Source organism: Betta splendens, chromosome 1, assembly GCF_900634795.4.
Source record: "Betta splendens chromosome 1, fBetSpl5.4, whole genome shotgun sequence".
In the NCBI taxonomy this organism is placed as follows: Eukaryota; Metazoa; Chordata; class Actinopteri; order Anabantiformes; family Osphronemidae; genus Betta; species Betta splendens.
Genome location: NC_040881.3, coordinates 11092323 through 11108264, shown reverse-complemented (window position 1 = coordinate 11108264; position 15942 = coordinate 11092323). Strand labels below are relative to the sequence as shown.

General features: G+C 46.5%; 1 protein-coding gene across 1 annotated transcript; it reads right to left on the bottom strand.

The window, feature by feature from the left end:
* Positions 1–2005: 2005 nt before the first annotated feature.
* Positions 2006–14215, bottom strand: ugt8 (UDP glycosyltransferase 8). The gene is made up of 6 exons (XM_029156920.3): positions 13812–14215; positions 9239–10071; positions 7245–7387; positions 4960–5036; positions 4573–4792; positions 2006–4374 (listed from the first exon to the last, which is right to left on the bottom strand). The coding sequence occupies exons 2-6, from the start codon at positions 10067–10069 to the stop codon at positions 4011–4013; spliced, it is 1635 nt and encodes a 544-aa protein (XP_029012753.1). The 5' UTR covers positions 10070–10071; positions 13812–14215; the 3' UTR covers positions 2006–4010.
* Between the last annotated feature and the right edge of the window lie 1727 nt (positions 14216–15942).

Here is a 15942-nt window from a genome sequence, read left to right as displayed (position 1 = left end):
ACGAATGCGCGCGTGCACGCGCGGTCGAACGCGAGCGCACGGCGCAGCAGACGCGCACGTGCGTATAAATAAACACGTCAACGCATGCGCACACCTCAATCTGGAGCGCATAAATAAACAGTAGCACATGGGCCATTTATGTCTGCTTGTTGCAATTATTTATTACCTCCATCCATCTCGTCTGGCTGCGTCTTATCTCCGAGGCTCCTACAGGGGCCTTGTTTCATTAAGCCTTTATTTAAAATGCGGACGCACACGGGGCCGCACTTGAAGGTATCTGATGCTTGAACTGAATTCTTCCCACGTTTCTCGCGGTTTAACAGGAGTTACAGCTGAAGATATATGAGGCTAAAGTGACAACAGCAGCCGACAGACACACAGACACACACGCACATACACACACACACACTAGCTATTGCAAGATCTTTGCATCAGAACTCGGAGCTTCTCACTGTTGAAACCTTAGTCAACAGGTCCATCAACTGTTGTTCAAATCACAGAAAGAGAGAATAAGACAGGGGGCAGAAAGTAGAATAAAAGCATGAGGCAACCACAGTGCTGCCGAGGACGGGACACTACTACCCTCTACTGGTCATTAGAGGAAATAGCAGGATCATACCTATTTAGCAGAAGCTGGTTTTGACCCTTGAGAGCATTTTTAACTCACTGAACAAATAAGAAGAATTACGAAAGTTTAAAATAGAAACCTATATTATTTTATAAGCCTCCTGTGGAACAACCATTTACTTACCTGTTCCTCATGTTCTCATCCTGAGGATGACAAGTCAACACGGAGTTTTGAAAAAAAATTGCAGTTTCACCTCCCACTGTTATAAATGCATGAATCCATGCATAAATACATGGATTCATGCTATTTTGGTTTATACGAGAACGAGCCTGTTTTTCCACACAACTTAAATGTGAGAATGACTCACGAAAAGGAAGAAAGATTCTGGTCTGTGAGAAGGATCATTTCATCTCAATATTAAGAACAACTAATAGAACTTACATTACATATATAGGGCAAAGGTCAGGTACAGACACAGGTTACAAAGAGATTTATTATCTTTCCAGACTGATGTAAAGCTTCTGAAATACACAGTATGTACAGTACTGGACAGAGACGAATAGATACTGATACTGATCGTTCATTCCTGCTCAGTGTGTACAAGCTAAGCCTACACTCCACACAACCATGAAGACCCTGAACCAAGACGCAAACACACAAACACAGCGAGTGCAGATCAGTGCACACACCGTTCTCGCACTAATCGGCAAATCCATCATTTGTTCCAAGCAGAGCGGACGACTCTTCCTCCACAGGGTCATCCCTCTTAGTCCCACACAAAGTCGCTAATTGCTCCTACAGATCGTGCTCTGAGGAGGAGGAGGGGAAAGGTAGATAACAGGCACTTACTAGGTCTGAGGAGGGAGAGGAGGCCGAGGAAGGAATGGAGGGTGTCGCGAGCGACGCCCGCTGTGCTTTCTGTGAGATCACGCTCCTCCGTTTGTCTCTGACTTTACCATCTGACTTGCCATTCACAAGCAACAGAAGCAAACGACCTCAGGGACAGGATTCAAACATACCTGGAGATGCTTGTGTGCGCGTGAGGTCCACAGGCCCCTGCAGGCGGCGTGAATAATTAAGCAGGCCAGCGAGAGGCAGGGCACCGGGCCGGGTGTTCCGTTACCTCAGCCTCCACTCATGAGCGTGGAGCGTCAGATGACCCTATCTACCCACACAGCTCGTGCTCCTGCGTGAGTGTGGCCGGCCACTTTAGATGATTCCACCATCCGATACCTGCAGAACCTCTTGCGCTGCTTGGTAACAACTCCAGACAGAAAGCCTATACATCCCCTATCAAACCAACACTGGAGGCCGCAGCGTCGACCTCATCGCCAGCACAGTTGCGTAATGATGAGTTTGCAGAGCACCTTTTTCACTCTGCTTTACTGTATGTTTGTCTGTCTTATTTTAATAACCCGCAAAATGAGACAAGTTCCATTCTCTGCAAACAAAATATGTCATTTTATTTAGCATTAGTATTTTGTTTACATTGTTGTATTTACAACATGGACACACACGACAGGAAAACTGACATCCTGTCATTTTGAAATCAAAGTCAATAAAAAAAAAATGTAAAAGGGGAGACATAATATTTAGTATGTTGGTGAAAAAAAAACATACATCATGTAGGTAAGAAAAGAAGTGGAACCTTTGGAGACAAGCTGATGAAATCATCGCGAGACAGAAATGAAATGAAGGACGCGGCCGTGTGCCGTCAGGACCGAACCCACGCCACAGACGCATCAGGAATATTCTTCCTCCCGACTCCGGTCATAGCTTGTAGCTCTGGCTCCTGCAGGCTCAGCCCCCAGAGCCCAGCTGCTGATGCTACTATGGACATGATTATTCAAGTATAAAGCTCTTTTCTTCTTCTCCTCAGCAGCGCCGGGCACGATACAAGGAACGGCAGCTCGCAGAGAAAGGAAGACTATTGCTGTGGGTCTGTGCGCTCGTGAGACGCGCACAAAAGGTGTCCAAGCGTGAACCCAACAGAATACACACTTTTCAGGCCTCACCTCAGAACAAACAAAAGGAGGGCGACTGCAGAGGTGGAGGCCAACGGACGGATGAGTGCGTTTCGGATTTCGAGGGGAATTTTTCTGGTTTCAATTAAAACCATCAGTTTGGAAATGCAAAATTAAAAAAAAAAAAAAAAAAAAAAAAAAAAAAGGTGAAGAGGACCAACATTTAGGCTCAGACTTACTTAATAGCTTTTGCAGGAGCAGCAAAACATAGACGTAACTAAAAAAAGCCCATTAACTGTGTTCACTTAACCAAATATTCACCTGCTTTGCTGTATCGTTACACACAGCAGACAGCGACGGAAGCACAAGACATTTATATTCACACACACACTAATATTTTCATTGCAGTGAACCATTCTCTTTTAAATGCAGCCAAACTGCAGTGGATCAGTCTCGTCTGGACTCAAGTCTGAGCAATTTCACTTAAAGCGACCGTTTGCCACACACGTGCAAAACTAATCAAGAATAAGGTTAAACTACTGAGGTTAAACGCATGGAGGGACAGAACGGAGCCGTGGGACCGGACAACAGATCACCACAGATCCACCCGCGATCACACGCCTGTGATCCACAGCCGTCGCCCCGTTCACACCAACGAGCCGAACGCACATCTAGCAAAACAAGCTGCTATTCACGTCAGACAATGGGAAAGCTGGGCCACTAAGTGCAGTCACACGTTGGCACTACCACGTGAAGAGGGGAACATTTCGAACGTTAGCACTGCAGAAGACCTCTGCCGTCCGTTGTTATTGCGTTCGTTTTCACCAACATGACAGACAGACATACAGTAGGACATCCAGGCGTTAGTGAAGAAGAGAGGAGACACCATCGATACACGTAATAAATTAAAAATAAGGTTACAAAGGTCCGTCATTACAGTGTGTTTGTACAGTAATAAATAGATTTCCCCTCTATTTACAGTTTCCTACACATGAAGCAGATGTTGCGGTTAAAAACGTTTAATCCCAAATGTTTCAAAAGTTATTCGTGTTGGACGTTTTGTGCTGAGGATGAGGGAGTTGGCGCTCAGGACCCCCCACGGTGCAGGACATGTAAAAGCTACGGTACGGCCTCCTCATCCTCAGTGACTCTACGTTTTGGTGTTGTATTGCTCTAGCTGCTGATGTTAAGAGTGCGCGTTAAGTTTGCCTCAGTGAGCGCGCGCACACACACACACATACACGCACACATACATACCTTCAGACACACACACACAGATTCTGAGCACCCAATGCTTTGCTTGCGCCCAGTATGCATCTTCCTAAAGCCTCTAGCTTGCTCTGAGAAGCAGTTGCCTCTCGACGCAGATCTAAGAACAGCTTGTTCTTTCTCCATGATTTCACAAAACCACTAAACCAAACCTAGAGCTGAGTCCGCGGGGCAACTCCTTCCTCCCATTCCGAGAGCCACCCGAAGCATTAATTCACCTTCTTCTCGTTTTTCAGGGAGCCGTTGCGTTTGTGCTTCCCGTTGGCCACGCTCTCGCTGTGGCAGTGTCCGTTGGCCACGCCGCCGTCGGCGCTGCTCCGGCGCCCGGCCGATCCGCGCAGTGACCGCACCAGCCGGCGCAGCGCGAAGCCAGCCAGAGCCAGGGCGGCTCCCACGGTGGCGACGACGTCCAGCAGGAAGTACTGGTAGAGGGACACCGAGTACACAGCAGAGCGGAGGTGGTTGGCACCGTGGTGACGGAGGATGTAGTTGATCCAGTAGACGGCCCGGGTCACGGGGTGGCCCGGCTGGTCCTTGTGGATGTTGGAGAGGAGACGAGCCTGCTGGCGATACCTAGGTGCAGACAGAGGCCAGAAACAAGGGTGAGAGTAGGGAGGAGCCTTCACCCTCTACAAGGAAAAAAAACCCATACGCTCATTATTACTGTAAGTTAAGCTGTGAGAAGAAAAGTGATGATTCGACTATACGTTCAAAGAGCAGCTTCACACCAGCGAGTGCAAGCGTCACAGGGATGACGACGCCGAGTCTAACCTGGTGTCATTGATGACGCGGGTCAGGGCTGCGTAGAGGTCTTCCTCGCTCATGTACTTCCAGTGCAGCATGACGCCCATGCCCTTGGCCGCCACGCGGGTCATGGTGTCGTAGTGGTCTCCAAACAGGGGCACGCCCACCACCGGCACCCCGTGGTACATGGCCTCGTAAATGCTGTTCAGCCCACCGTGGCTCAGGAAGGCGCGGGTGTTGGGATGGCCTGGATTACAGGAACCATAAGGAAGCTTGGTTTGTTTTCCTTCTTAATAGTATTTTGTGCTCTTTTTTTTTTTTTTTTTTGGACATAGGCATTTTTATGTTTAGTTTCAACGTGACCTTAGTCTTAGATAAAATGCACGTTAAGTTGTGTCTTGCTAAAGTGCTCACCTAATAAATCATTCTGCGGCATCCAATCAACAAGCTTGGTGTTGTTGCCAAGGTTACTGGGTGGAACTCCAGAGAATCTAATAAAGAGGGAAAATAAACAAATTGTCCAAAAAGGAAGGTTAGATCAAAATTTGACACAGTTTATCTCAATGTCTAAACAACAGCAAAAAAAAACTGATTTATTTATTTATTAATTATTAGGATTCTATTTAGTGGCTACTCAGGGAGTATGCGGATATTGGGAGTGAACACTGAAGCAACACAAAAGCTTGAAAGCTTGTCCTTAAACAAAAAGCAGTAGAAAGACCTCTGGCATTTAGGTTTCAACACTGTCCTTTACTGTGGTGGAGAATGTGCACAGCTGTGTGTGTGTGTGTGTGTGTGTGTACACAAATGTCATGCATGTATGCACGTTGCACTTCAACCCACATCCGTTCATCTCCGTCTCTTTTCCTCCCCGACTCTTTGATCTCACTTTCTCCCTTCGACAAAGGCCTAATTCATTGTCTGCCAATCAAAGCCCACATTCAAGCAGCCAATTATCAATGACACGATTCATTTGGCTCGGGCCTTGCCCCACTCATCAGCGCTCTTCCTTTGCCATCCTTTCATTTTAGGAGGGCAAACTCCAAGCCAAATTAGCAGTCAGTGCCGCATACAGAGTGTGTACGCAGGTTCATGGGAGTCCGGCCTGCCAGGTTGTGTTGCTTCACCTTCACAGCCAGTCACATGAAGAGTGTTATCACGCCATAGAAAGGTCAGCGCTCGAGAACAAAAGGCATGTGTCATTAGCCTAATATATAGGACACACTGTTACATGATGGCACACATCTTTTTGACAAGCAGACACTGATCTGTGGGGAAACGCTGCCCAGCGCTTTGTCTGGACTCCACCGGACAAAGAGAAAAAAATCATTGAATAACTCATTTTGTAAAAGTTGCAGCCCATTCATTTGTGTTGCTCGCCTCATGTTTCATCAAACCTGCACTACAAAAGAAAAATCTAATCTTATCAAATGTGTTTGTCTTGTTTTAAGCACAATAGTGTCATTATACTTGAAATAATGTGCTTTTTAAGTAAGTAAGAAAGAAATCTGTTTGAAAACAATATATTGTTGTTCTATGTGGTGAAATGTTACTCGTTCAGCAAATATGACTAATTTCAATCATAATGATACTATTTTGTTAAATAGACTTGGTAAGATTTGATTTTTTGCAGTGTGAAGCGGAGCAGTTACACACACAAACCGCTCCCATGACTGATTGCAAATGTGGCCAAGGTGTTTAACTTATGGGCACATGTCCCATTTTATCTCCCTTTACTCTAGATTAAACCCTTTACTCAGACACATTCCTTCACTAAGTAAATAATTTTTTTACTCTATCTACTTCATATAAATACTGTGAAATAAAACAAACCTTTGTGTCCAACTCTCTTCTTGAACGTTACTCTTGTTCTGCTTTTATGTGCAGTTTCCTCAAACACAATAACGAAAAGGAACCATGTAGTAGCACCAGCCCTGTTGCTGTGGAAGTTTCACTATCTTACACCGAGAAATGATTAAAAGGTGTGTTTGCATGGAACACACAGAGCCAGAATCCCACAGTGGAACCGTGTCATAGTTATAACATGTCTACTGAAATAAAATAAAAAGAGAGAGAGAGACTGTGTTTAAACTGTGTGAAGATATTGAGTTTTAGCCAACAATCTCTGCACATAGTGACAGGTTCAAGTGACAGATACAGACACACCCATGCACAGATGTGTACAGCTGTAAAGTCAAATTTTAGCCCAGTAGTCGTGGATATAATAGTTAATATGCAATTTGGATAATGTTACTTATGGGCCTACACCAGTCAGCAACTGGTGTGTTCTGATGTCAAATCACTACTTGATTTAATGTGACAATAGTGACAACAACACATAAGAACAGCCAACCATGTGCAACATGTACTCAACTAAGCTAATTTCCTAGATAACTCAGTTACGGTATGAAATGTTGCTAAACTCCAATAGTCTCTGTTCATAAAAATAAAATAAAATATGAAGTTTGTGTCACTATCATTTTCCATTGGTAGAAGAACACAATTGTCTCCAAGGCTTCAGGATTCACTAGTTAATCCTGTTTGTGCGAGCCCTGAGGTAAAGCCCTGATGCAAATGTGCAGACGGAGCATAGTCACTGAACGTAGTAGTAAAGCTGGCATACACATGATGCACCTGAAGACTAGGCTTTAAACCAGCAAAAGCCCGTCACTATGTGTGTATGAGAAAAGGTACTTCACCTCCAGATGACACGCTGGCGCAGTCGGGCCAGGGCTCCTGCCAGTTTGTGAGCAATATCCTGGGAGAGGTACTTGACCCCAGCTCCGAATGACACGACCACAAAGCCGTCCTCCGCCGTGTCATTCACCCAGGCCTCAAACTCCTGGGAAAAAAGAAGGAAAAATCAATAAGGGCCCAAAACACTTTGTACTATTTTAGGACTTCAAATAAACAAATGTGTAATTTCCATTTCCACAAAATACTTTGTATCGTATGAATGAATGATTTGCAGATTTAAAACAAATTTTGGTTTACGTGTACACACGAACTTTGACAATTACTGTAGCATGCAATGACCCAGCAATGGGACAATAAGCGGACCCACTCCCAGGCACGTGTGATACAGAGTATTTACACTGCCACAGTTGAACTTTATTAAATGACACACAGGAGGTCTGATACAAACAGCCAATAAATAACTGCAGGCGAAGCTGTGCCGGGCTTGGATTTTACACTGGTGTTGCATCACACATCCACATTACAGATTATTAGTTAAAAGCACCAGTCAAAGTCATTTTTGCCCCTATTTTCCATGAACGTTGCCATCTACCAACCACCTAATGCAGTTTTCCTTCCAGCTTTTATGGGCGGACGGTACAAAGGTCCCAACGCATCGTTTTTCCCAAGAGGGCAGCAGTTCTCCATAGAAGGGATCCGTTTCACGAGACATTGAAACAAGAACCGACATCGATTCACACAAACAATTTCGAAACAACTCGTTCTGAAATCACATCTCTGCTGACTCAGACGCCATCATGAGGCTGCGCCAGCCACTCGCGTCCACCCGAAAACGCTCTCATCCAATCCAGACGACTTAACTGGGTCAGTTCACTCAGATAGGAAGGAACAATCATTCTTTTTGTATCCATGCTGGCAGCAACAGCGTGCCAATTTTAGACACGTCTGAGGTGTTTGGTGTCACCTCGATTTGATGCAGATAAAAGAAAGCTGTGATGCTGTTAGAAATCCTAGCAGCACTACGTCCCTCCTGTACAAACGCTGCCCTACTTTGGGCAACCAGGCTTATTACAGTACACTAAAGTGTAGCACTATGAACCAAAGGTTGTTGAGATATTTGCATGTTATAATGATGTTATGTGATATGAAAATGAAGAAGAAAACATTATTGCGTTCACTGCGGAAACGCGAGAGCACGTCTAAAAGAACTTAGCAGGCCCTTAGGAGCGGCGGAGGACGGCGCCTGGCACGCGAGCGGGGCGGTACAGGGTTCTTTGCATTCGGGCTTTTGGAACGGCCGCGGTCGCTTTGTATAGTAAAATACTCATTTGAGAATGGAAAGTGGGTGTGGAGTGGTCCGTGAGCGGACGTGGCGGAGCGATGGAAGCAGAAGACAACTGCACGGAGGGAGGCCACTGGTCCAGCTGCAGCGCCCGAGGCCCTGGCACAGAGCGGCCTCAGGGGCACACTGGGCCCAGTGTGCCAGCAGCGCAGCCCTACTGTCCGCAAACAACACCGCCTCAGTGACCCCATAAAAGACTCTCAGTGCCCCCAGAGCTCCTCCAGAAACAATGGCCTCATTCTGCATTCACTTCCATTATAACCCCCTCCACACAGGAGGGCACAATGCCTCCTATTGGCTGAGGAGGCATTCCTGCCCCCCCCCCACAGCAGACACCGACAGGCCGCACTACTGGCATCTGAACGCTGGACTAACCCCTGTCACCGCCCGCCTCTGCCCAACATGACTCCCCTCCCGCTCTCGCTTCTGCCGTGTCCATTCAGCCCCAACCCATCCTCATGCCGGCATCGTCCACACAGGCGCCCTTTGTAGCAAGATGTGATAATGGGAGGCACAAACAAGCAAAGACCTTAAACTCCACAGATGCAAGGTGTCAGTGCTTATAGTATGTTGAATGGCAGATAGAGGTAGGTTGGGTTCGTAAATGAGAGTTCCGTTGTGTTTCGCTGCCGGTGTGATTGTGTTTGCACTGACCTGTGGCAGTGGGCTGGGGGGCTTGGTGAGGATGCCGCCGATGTACACCACGTGCGGCAGGGTGGGCCTGGGGAACTCCAGGGCCATGTCGGTGCACAGCATCCACAAGCGGCTGCCTTGCACCAGGTCAGCCATGGCCACCTGAGGCTTCACGCCGTGCTTCTTCATAATCCGGTCATACTTAGGCAGAGCAATGTAATGGACTCCAAAGCGCTGCACCAGGTAAACAGCGGTGTTTGAGATCCTCTGGACCAGAGACATGTGGTCCGTTAGCAGGGAGTTGAACTCGGGCACATATGACAGCGGGGCCGGGGCGCCGACCTCGGCGGGGTACCACAGTCCCGTGCTGAACACAGCATATTGCACACCCAGGATGTGAGCGATCACAAAGCCGCACATCTCATTAGGGTCCACCAGCAGCAGGTCGAACTTGGCCTCCTTGAGGCGGGTCATCACCTCGGCATTGCCAACAACAGCATCGCAGTTCTGAGAGTAGTGGTCGAGAATGTCAAACAGTTCCAAAAACGTCAGGCGGCCCGAGAAGATGTTTCTGACCTTGGACTGCAGGAAATTGTCAGCCGTGCTGCTGTTAAAGATCCCCGGATAGCGCTGTAAGTGGTAGTGAGGGGAGGGCGGCACCTCGCGACCCTCCGACAGCAGAAAGTGGCTCTCGTGGCCCTCCTGGTGCAGCGCTGTGGCCAGAGTCTTGAAGATATACAGGTGCGACTCAAACATGATGGGAGGGACCACGATGACTTTAGCGGCCCATGATGCACTGGGACTCCAGCAGAGGAGGCCTAGGAGAAGCAGTGATGGCGAGGGCAGTATCATGGCTGAAACAGAGAAGCGGGCTGTCATTATGGAATCAGAAAAACGTACCAGAAATCACTCACACCTTTTATCCTAGCTTCTCTACGCGCTTTATTCTCACGTGTCCTAATTACCCTCCCCTCCTGCTTCTTATTTCCCTTCCAACCCTGTGCCCCGTCGTCACCGACACCATGTGGGCGGCACCAACGTCATTCTGAACATCCAGACGCCCTGTTCACACACACACAAAGAGCACTTCTCATGAGCCTGTGCTCTGCAGTCCCACACTCATTCCCCTCTGACTCGGATTAATCATCAACACTGGAAGCCTCTTTACAGGGAACGACGCCATTTAGCCAGGTTAATCTGCAATGACTAACCCAAAGTATCCTCACACAAGGTGTGGAGCTAAGAAAGGAGCTAAGAGCGCAGGAACCTCTGGATAAAAGGTCTAAATGACAGTCAATTAGCAAAAACGTGATTCTGGCTTGGACTGCGACAAGTGGCAGCTATAAAAACCAGTGATGAAAAAAAATGGCTTCTCCTGCACTGTCAACAGTTCCGATTCTTTCTGTTAATGCCAACAAAGCTGCAGTTTAATAGGTGCATCAAAGCTGCCTCATATCCGCGCTCAACATAAGTTCTAAAAACAAACGGTTAGTTCGTCTTGTTGCTCCCAGCAGGCATCGCTGCATGACATTTTATCATCTGGTTTGTGTTTCGTGGCGTCGCGCGGTCACACGTCTTCCTCCTGCTGAACACCTAAACGGGATTAAACACAGCATCAGCCGCTAGATTCCCCACGACCGGCCGAAACCCAGTGGGACGAGAAACCGACGAAGCCTCCATTTTGTTCAGCACCGCCCAGAGGATATCGTTACAAGCACTTATCAGCCTAGACTGTTGACGGTAACCATAGAAACCACCATCTACCGAGGACTGTGTCATGACTTAAGTTACTATGGAGTCTGGTTACGCTGCCTGCAGGGGGTTCAGAGAAAATTATCTAGATTAAGAGAATTAAAGGACAGCATGATGATCTGAACAAGACAACAGACACATAATAAAAAGGCCCACTGTATTTTTATTATAATTTCCTGGTCTACTCTTTAATTCAGAGCAAAACAGCATGACTGAAAGTGAGAATGAAACGATTATAGAGCGTTTGCAATTTCTGTGCAAAGTACTACTTTTGCTTTAACACACCAAAAGCCGCACATACTTATTATGATATGCACGATGGATGTAATTATTAACTAACTGTAACTCTTATCGGCTCTCCAGTTGCATCGCCATTGTTTGGAATCAAACCAATTATAGCTTCAGGAAGAAATAGTCGTCCATTAGGAAACACACATGATGGTAATTAAATAGCGATTCAAGCCCTCTATCGCCACAGGATAATCTAGCCTACAATTTGCTCACTTTGGCAGCGCAGGAGGAGCGGTCCTGCTGCTTCCACGGTGAGAGGTTCATTAGGCGGCTGTAACCTGCTGGGAGGGGGGATCTGACCTCAAAGGTCTGATATTAGGGGAAACGTTGATAAGTCACTCCAAGATGTTTGTTTTGCTTCATATCTTTTAAAAAAGGAGCCAGATAGCCGGATCTAAGGTTTGTTTGCTGCCCAAGAATCAAACCGGGGTCTGTTGAAGGACACGAGTGGCCTGACTGGGTCAGGACAAACACACCACATGCCTTAGACACACAACGTGTGTTGCAATCTTTCACGTCGTGGAGAACAAAGAAAATCTTGATTTTAGGTGATACTAAATCAAAGCACAATGAAAGGAAGAAAATACAACTTAACTTCTCAATGCTGAGGCACCTTGGAAGCTGTTTATATTGTCAACATCTCTCTGCTTGCCCTTATGTCTCAGACTGTTATAAAGAAATTATTATTCATTTCTCCAACATATGTTACTTCTACAACACTTACATAATGTTGGGGAAATACACACAGCTCCCCCACACTGCTGTCACTAATGCTGGAACGTTACAGGCTCTACAGTATAAAAAGCATTTCCTATCCACACAACTTACTCTGATACTGCTCATCAAGCCAACAACCACCAGCACACGAAAAACCGGTCACGCAGGTTCTGTCTTTGCCCTAGTTGATGCTACACAAAAAAGCCATTTAAACAAAAAGGACTGAAGCCAAACTGTGGCTACTCACCAACATATTATACAATGATAAATGGGATGAACAGTTATAAAAGAAATGAAAACAAAGGAACATGTTTGCTCCAATATATGGTATTATAATGTTAAACTTTAACAGTGAAGATTACAGGGTAAAGAAGAACAACTTTTACACTTGAGGATCCATTTTTATGGGTCTCACCGCCTCAGGCCAGGTGAGTTCACGGAGGAATAAACTCTGGAGGACAGCATAACCGCAATAAAGATTCCAATCACTGATGCTGCACATGTGACTGACTTTAAAGCACGTGTGTAACAGGCCTGTTTCGGTCACCTCTACCCTGATTCAATCTCACGCCGCAGTTTATCTACTTTTAACATCAAGTGATTCGTTTCCTTTATTGGCCGGACAGGTGTCTTACTTCCTGGGGCCTCGCGAGAAAAGAAGAAAACGCTTTTGGAATATAAATCACCTTAGATTTGCTGGATAACCTCCCAGGAACTGTAAGTCGATCGCACAGAATACTATTTTCATATCACCATTCAAACTCGGATGACTTGTAAAACGTCACGTCACATGATTGGCAAGGTAACAGTACAGACATTTCAAGTCAAACCAGCCGCCACTGAGGTTTTAAGTGCGCGAGTGACACAATGTTTACGGTAACGGCTGACACGAGTCAAGCTACGGTACAATGGCAAACTCTGCACCCCGTAAACGCAACGTTCACGGCATCATGTAATATTTACTGTGTACTTTTATTTTAGTATGTTTCACTAGTGAAATGTCTTATAATAAACACAAATACACTATTTTCGCACTTTGAAATTGAAAAAAATGTATGCAATTAGTAGAAAATCATTCATTTTAGGTAGTGCTTCAAAGACTACTACCGACACTAACATGTTTAGCCCTTCCTGTGCTTTTTGTGAGTAATCCACCATTCATTAAATCTATAATAATTGTATCCAAAACGTGGTGCTGAATTAAACGTGTCCCTTCAATTAGTAAAAAACATCTGTTTGACCATATGTAATTTCTAGACTACCACCACAGAAAATATGAAGTCGTTTTACCGTCTACTTTGAGTGTTCAGTAACAACGTTACCGCAAAGATGGTGTCAAACGCATTTAAATGATAGTGGCGGTTGGTTTGACCACGTAAATGCAGGCGGCAGCTCAAGAGGCGTTTACTTTTGGGGGGGGCTTAATAATTATATTTATTTCCTAATGGTTTATGTGTAATAGTGAAAAAGAAAGTCTCAGCACAGGCCACACACCCAAAGTAAAACAATGAATTTTGGATGTATGGACGCCCGTCCAATAATCACGTGAATGACTTTTATACTATAATGACAGATTATTCCCACTAAGCACAGGTTACGTTACCGACGATTTGAAGGTGGCTGAAGTCGTAAAACACATGGAAGGAACAGAGACACGTAACTACACCTGCGTCGCAGGTTGCGCCCGTGCAGCCTGAACATTCAGTAAAACTGCCCTATTGAACAACACGGCGTTTCCGCACGTAAAACCTCAACCCACGTCGCTGGAACGGCGGCTGAGCGCCGCGCGCGGCGCCGCGCGCGCACCTGTCGCGCTTCGCCGGGTCGGCCTTACCTCAAGGGCTGAGGCGGCGCTCAGGTGAATCCGCGGCGCTTCCGATTCTGCTCAACGGGACTAAAGCGTCGGGGAGGCGAAGCCGCACGAGCAGGTGGCGATGCGTGGAGGTGAAACCGGTCCCCGGGTCTCGAAGACGGCCAGAAAGAACATTGAACTCGCAAGAGCGCCTTTCACGCGAGAGGCGGGACGAGACGACGACGAGGGGCAGAGCGGAGCGGAGCGGAGCGGAGCGGGAGGCTGGGTGTGGAGGAGCGGCTCATACAGGTACTTTGACCGCGCTGGAGGTGAGTCCCTCCCTGTTCGCGCCGTCAGTGTCGAGGGCGAGTTCACGGGGCAAGTTAAAGGAGAGCGCGGGGCGTTCACGGACCACCTCTCACTGGCAGATATGCCGCATTGCCCAGAGTTAATAATTGATAGTTAAAGCAGACGGAGCTTCTGCACCGTCTGAGGAATTGCATGACGTCATAGCCCCGCAGGTGACAGGGGGTAGGGCGTGCACGTGACGCAACCTTTAACCACACCTGTTAGCAAAGCACGCACCATGGTTTTGACTGAAATGACTCAACAGAGTTTGTACCTGTATTGGGAAACACGCCACTACATTTATAGGTTTGGGTGAATGCTGCTGATGTTGAACGTCCATAAAGCATCATCTTTAAATGTTCACGCGCCATGAAGGGGGGTTTAATCTGCCAAATGCAGATTGGACTTAATCATAGGAAGTTCCCCCGACCTGATGCTCTACATTCTCCTTTGGCTCAGGTAAATATTGCTGCACCTTGTTCATATCAAACATGCACCATACTGTAAATATGAGGTCGAACTGGTTTGTGGCAAAGCTGGAAACGGGGCTTGAGTTCACTTCCTGCCCGTGCACATTAGGAGCCGATGCTTATCAGAAGGGGACAGAGCTCTGGGAAGGTGAGTTTCTTGTGTTATTGCTGACGCTGGCTCTGGCACAAAGACACAGGTTTGTTTACACGGTAAACACGCATACAAACACGTTAACCGAAGGAGCTGTGAAGCGTTGTTGGGGCAGGTGGGGGTTGGAGGGGGGGGGGGGGCGCCGTGACAAATGGCCGCTTCTTCTCCAACAGTGATCCATTTGTGCACGCATCTGCCCACCGCGCACACACTGCTCATTTCTTCCCGTCCATTCACTGCCCTCGCCATCCCATTTCCTCAGCTATGCCCCGAGTCATCACATTGTGCCATTCCGCCACTGGTTCCTGGTCCTCGGCGTCCACTCGGGCCTTCAGTACCAAAAAGGTTTGTACGTAGTCACAGAGTATTTGGCTCCATGCTTATCTGTCTGCCTTCACTTTCACTCATTGTCATTCTCTTCCTGCGCTGTTCTTTTTCCTCCCTACCCCCTGCTGCTGAGATATCAGGTGTGGTACCTGAGCTCTGTATCAATAGTTAATCACCTGGGACACCCAATCTACAGAGCAGTGTGTGTGTGTGTGTGTGTGTGTGTGTGTGTGTGTGTGTGTGTGTGTGTGTGTGTGTGTGTGTGTGTGTGTGTGTGTGTGTGTGTGTTTGTGTGTGTGTGTAAGAGAGAGAAATGTGTCCCAGTATATGTGAGGTTGGTGTTTGGCAATGTTACAGGGCAGGATAAAACTAAAATACATTATAAAACAGTGAGCCGGATAATCAATTAATGTTTATTATCAATAAGAGAATAAAACAAACGTGGTTCTTTAATAAACTTTTTGTATTACTACAGTTTACTGAAATTGTTTCTTTTTCTGTTCTGCCCCCTACTGGACACCCGTGGTATTACACTCACTTCAACCAATACCACAAGTGTGTCTTGTTGAATGTTCTTAAAGTGATGCTATACAGCAAGTCATGTACTTTACAGCACCCAGACCATCTGCACCAAGTCCCAGTATGTTTATAGATAACATGGATATTCCATCATTCAGCACTGAAACACTTTGAAATATTATATAAGCAACTTCAGCTTCCCAATGCTAATTGCGTGTAGCCCTGCTGAAATTATACTGTCGAGCTAAATAGGCATTTCACTGGACTGAATTTCTGTTAATCTACATCCAGTATATTTATAACACAAAATGTATTTATAACATTACATTATTCAATTATTTTTTAATCACAAATATGC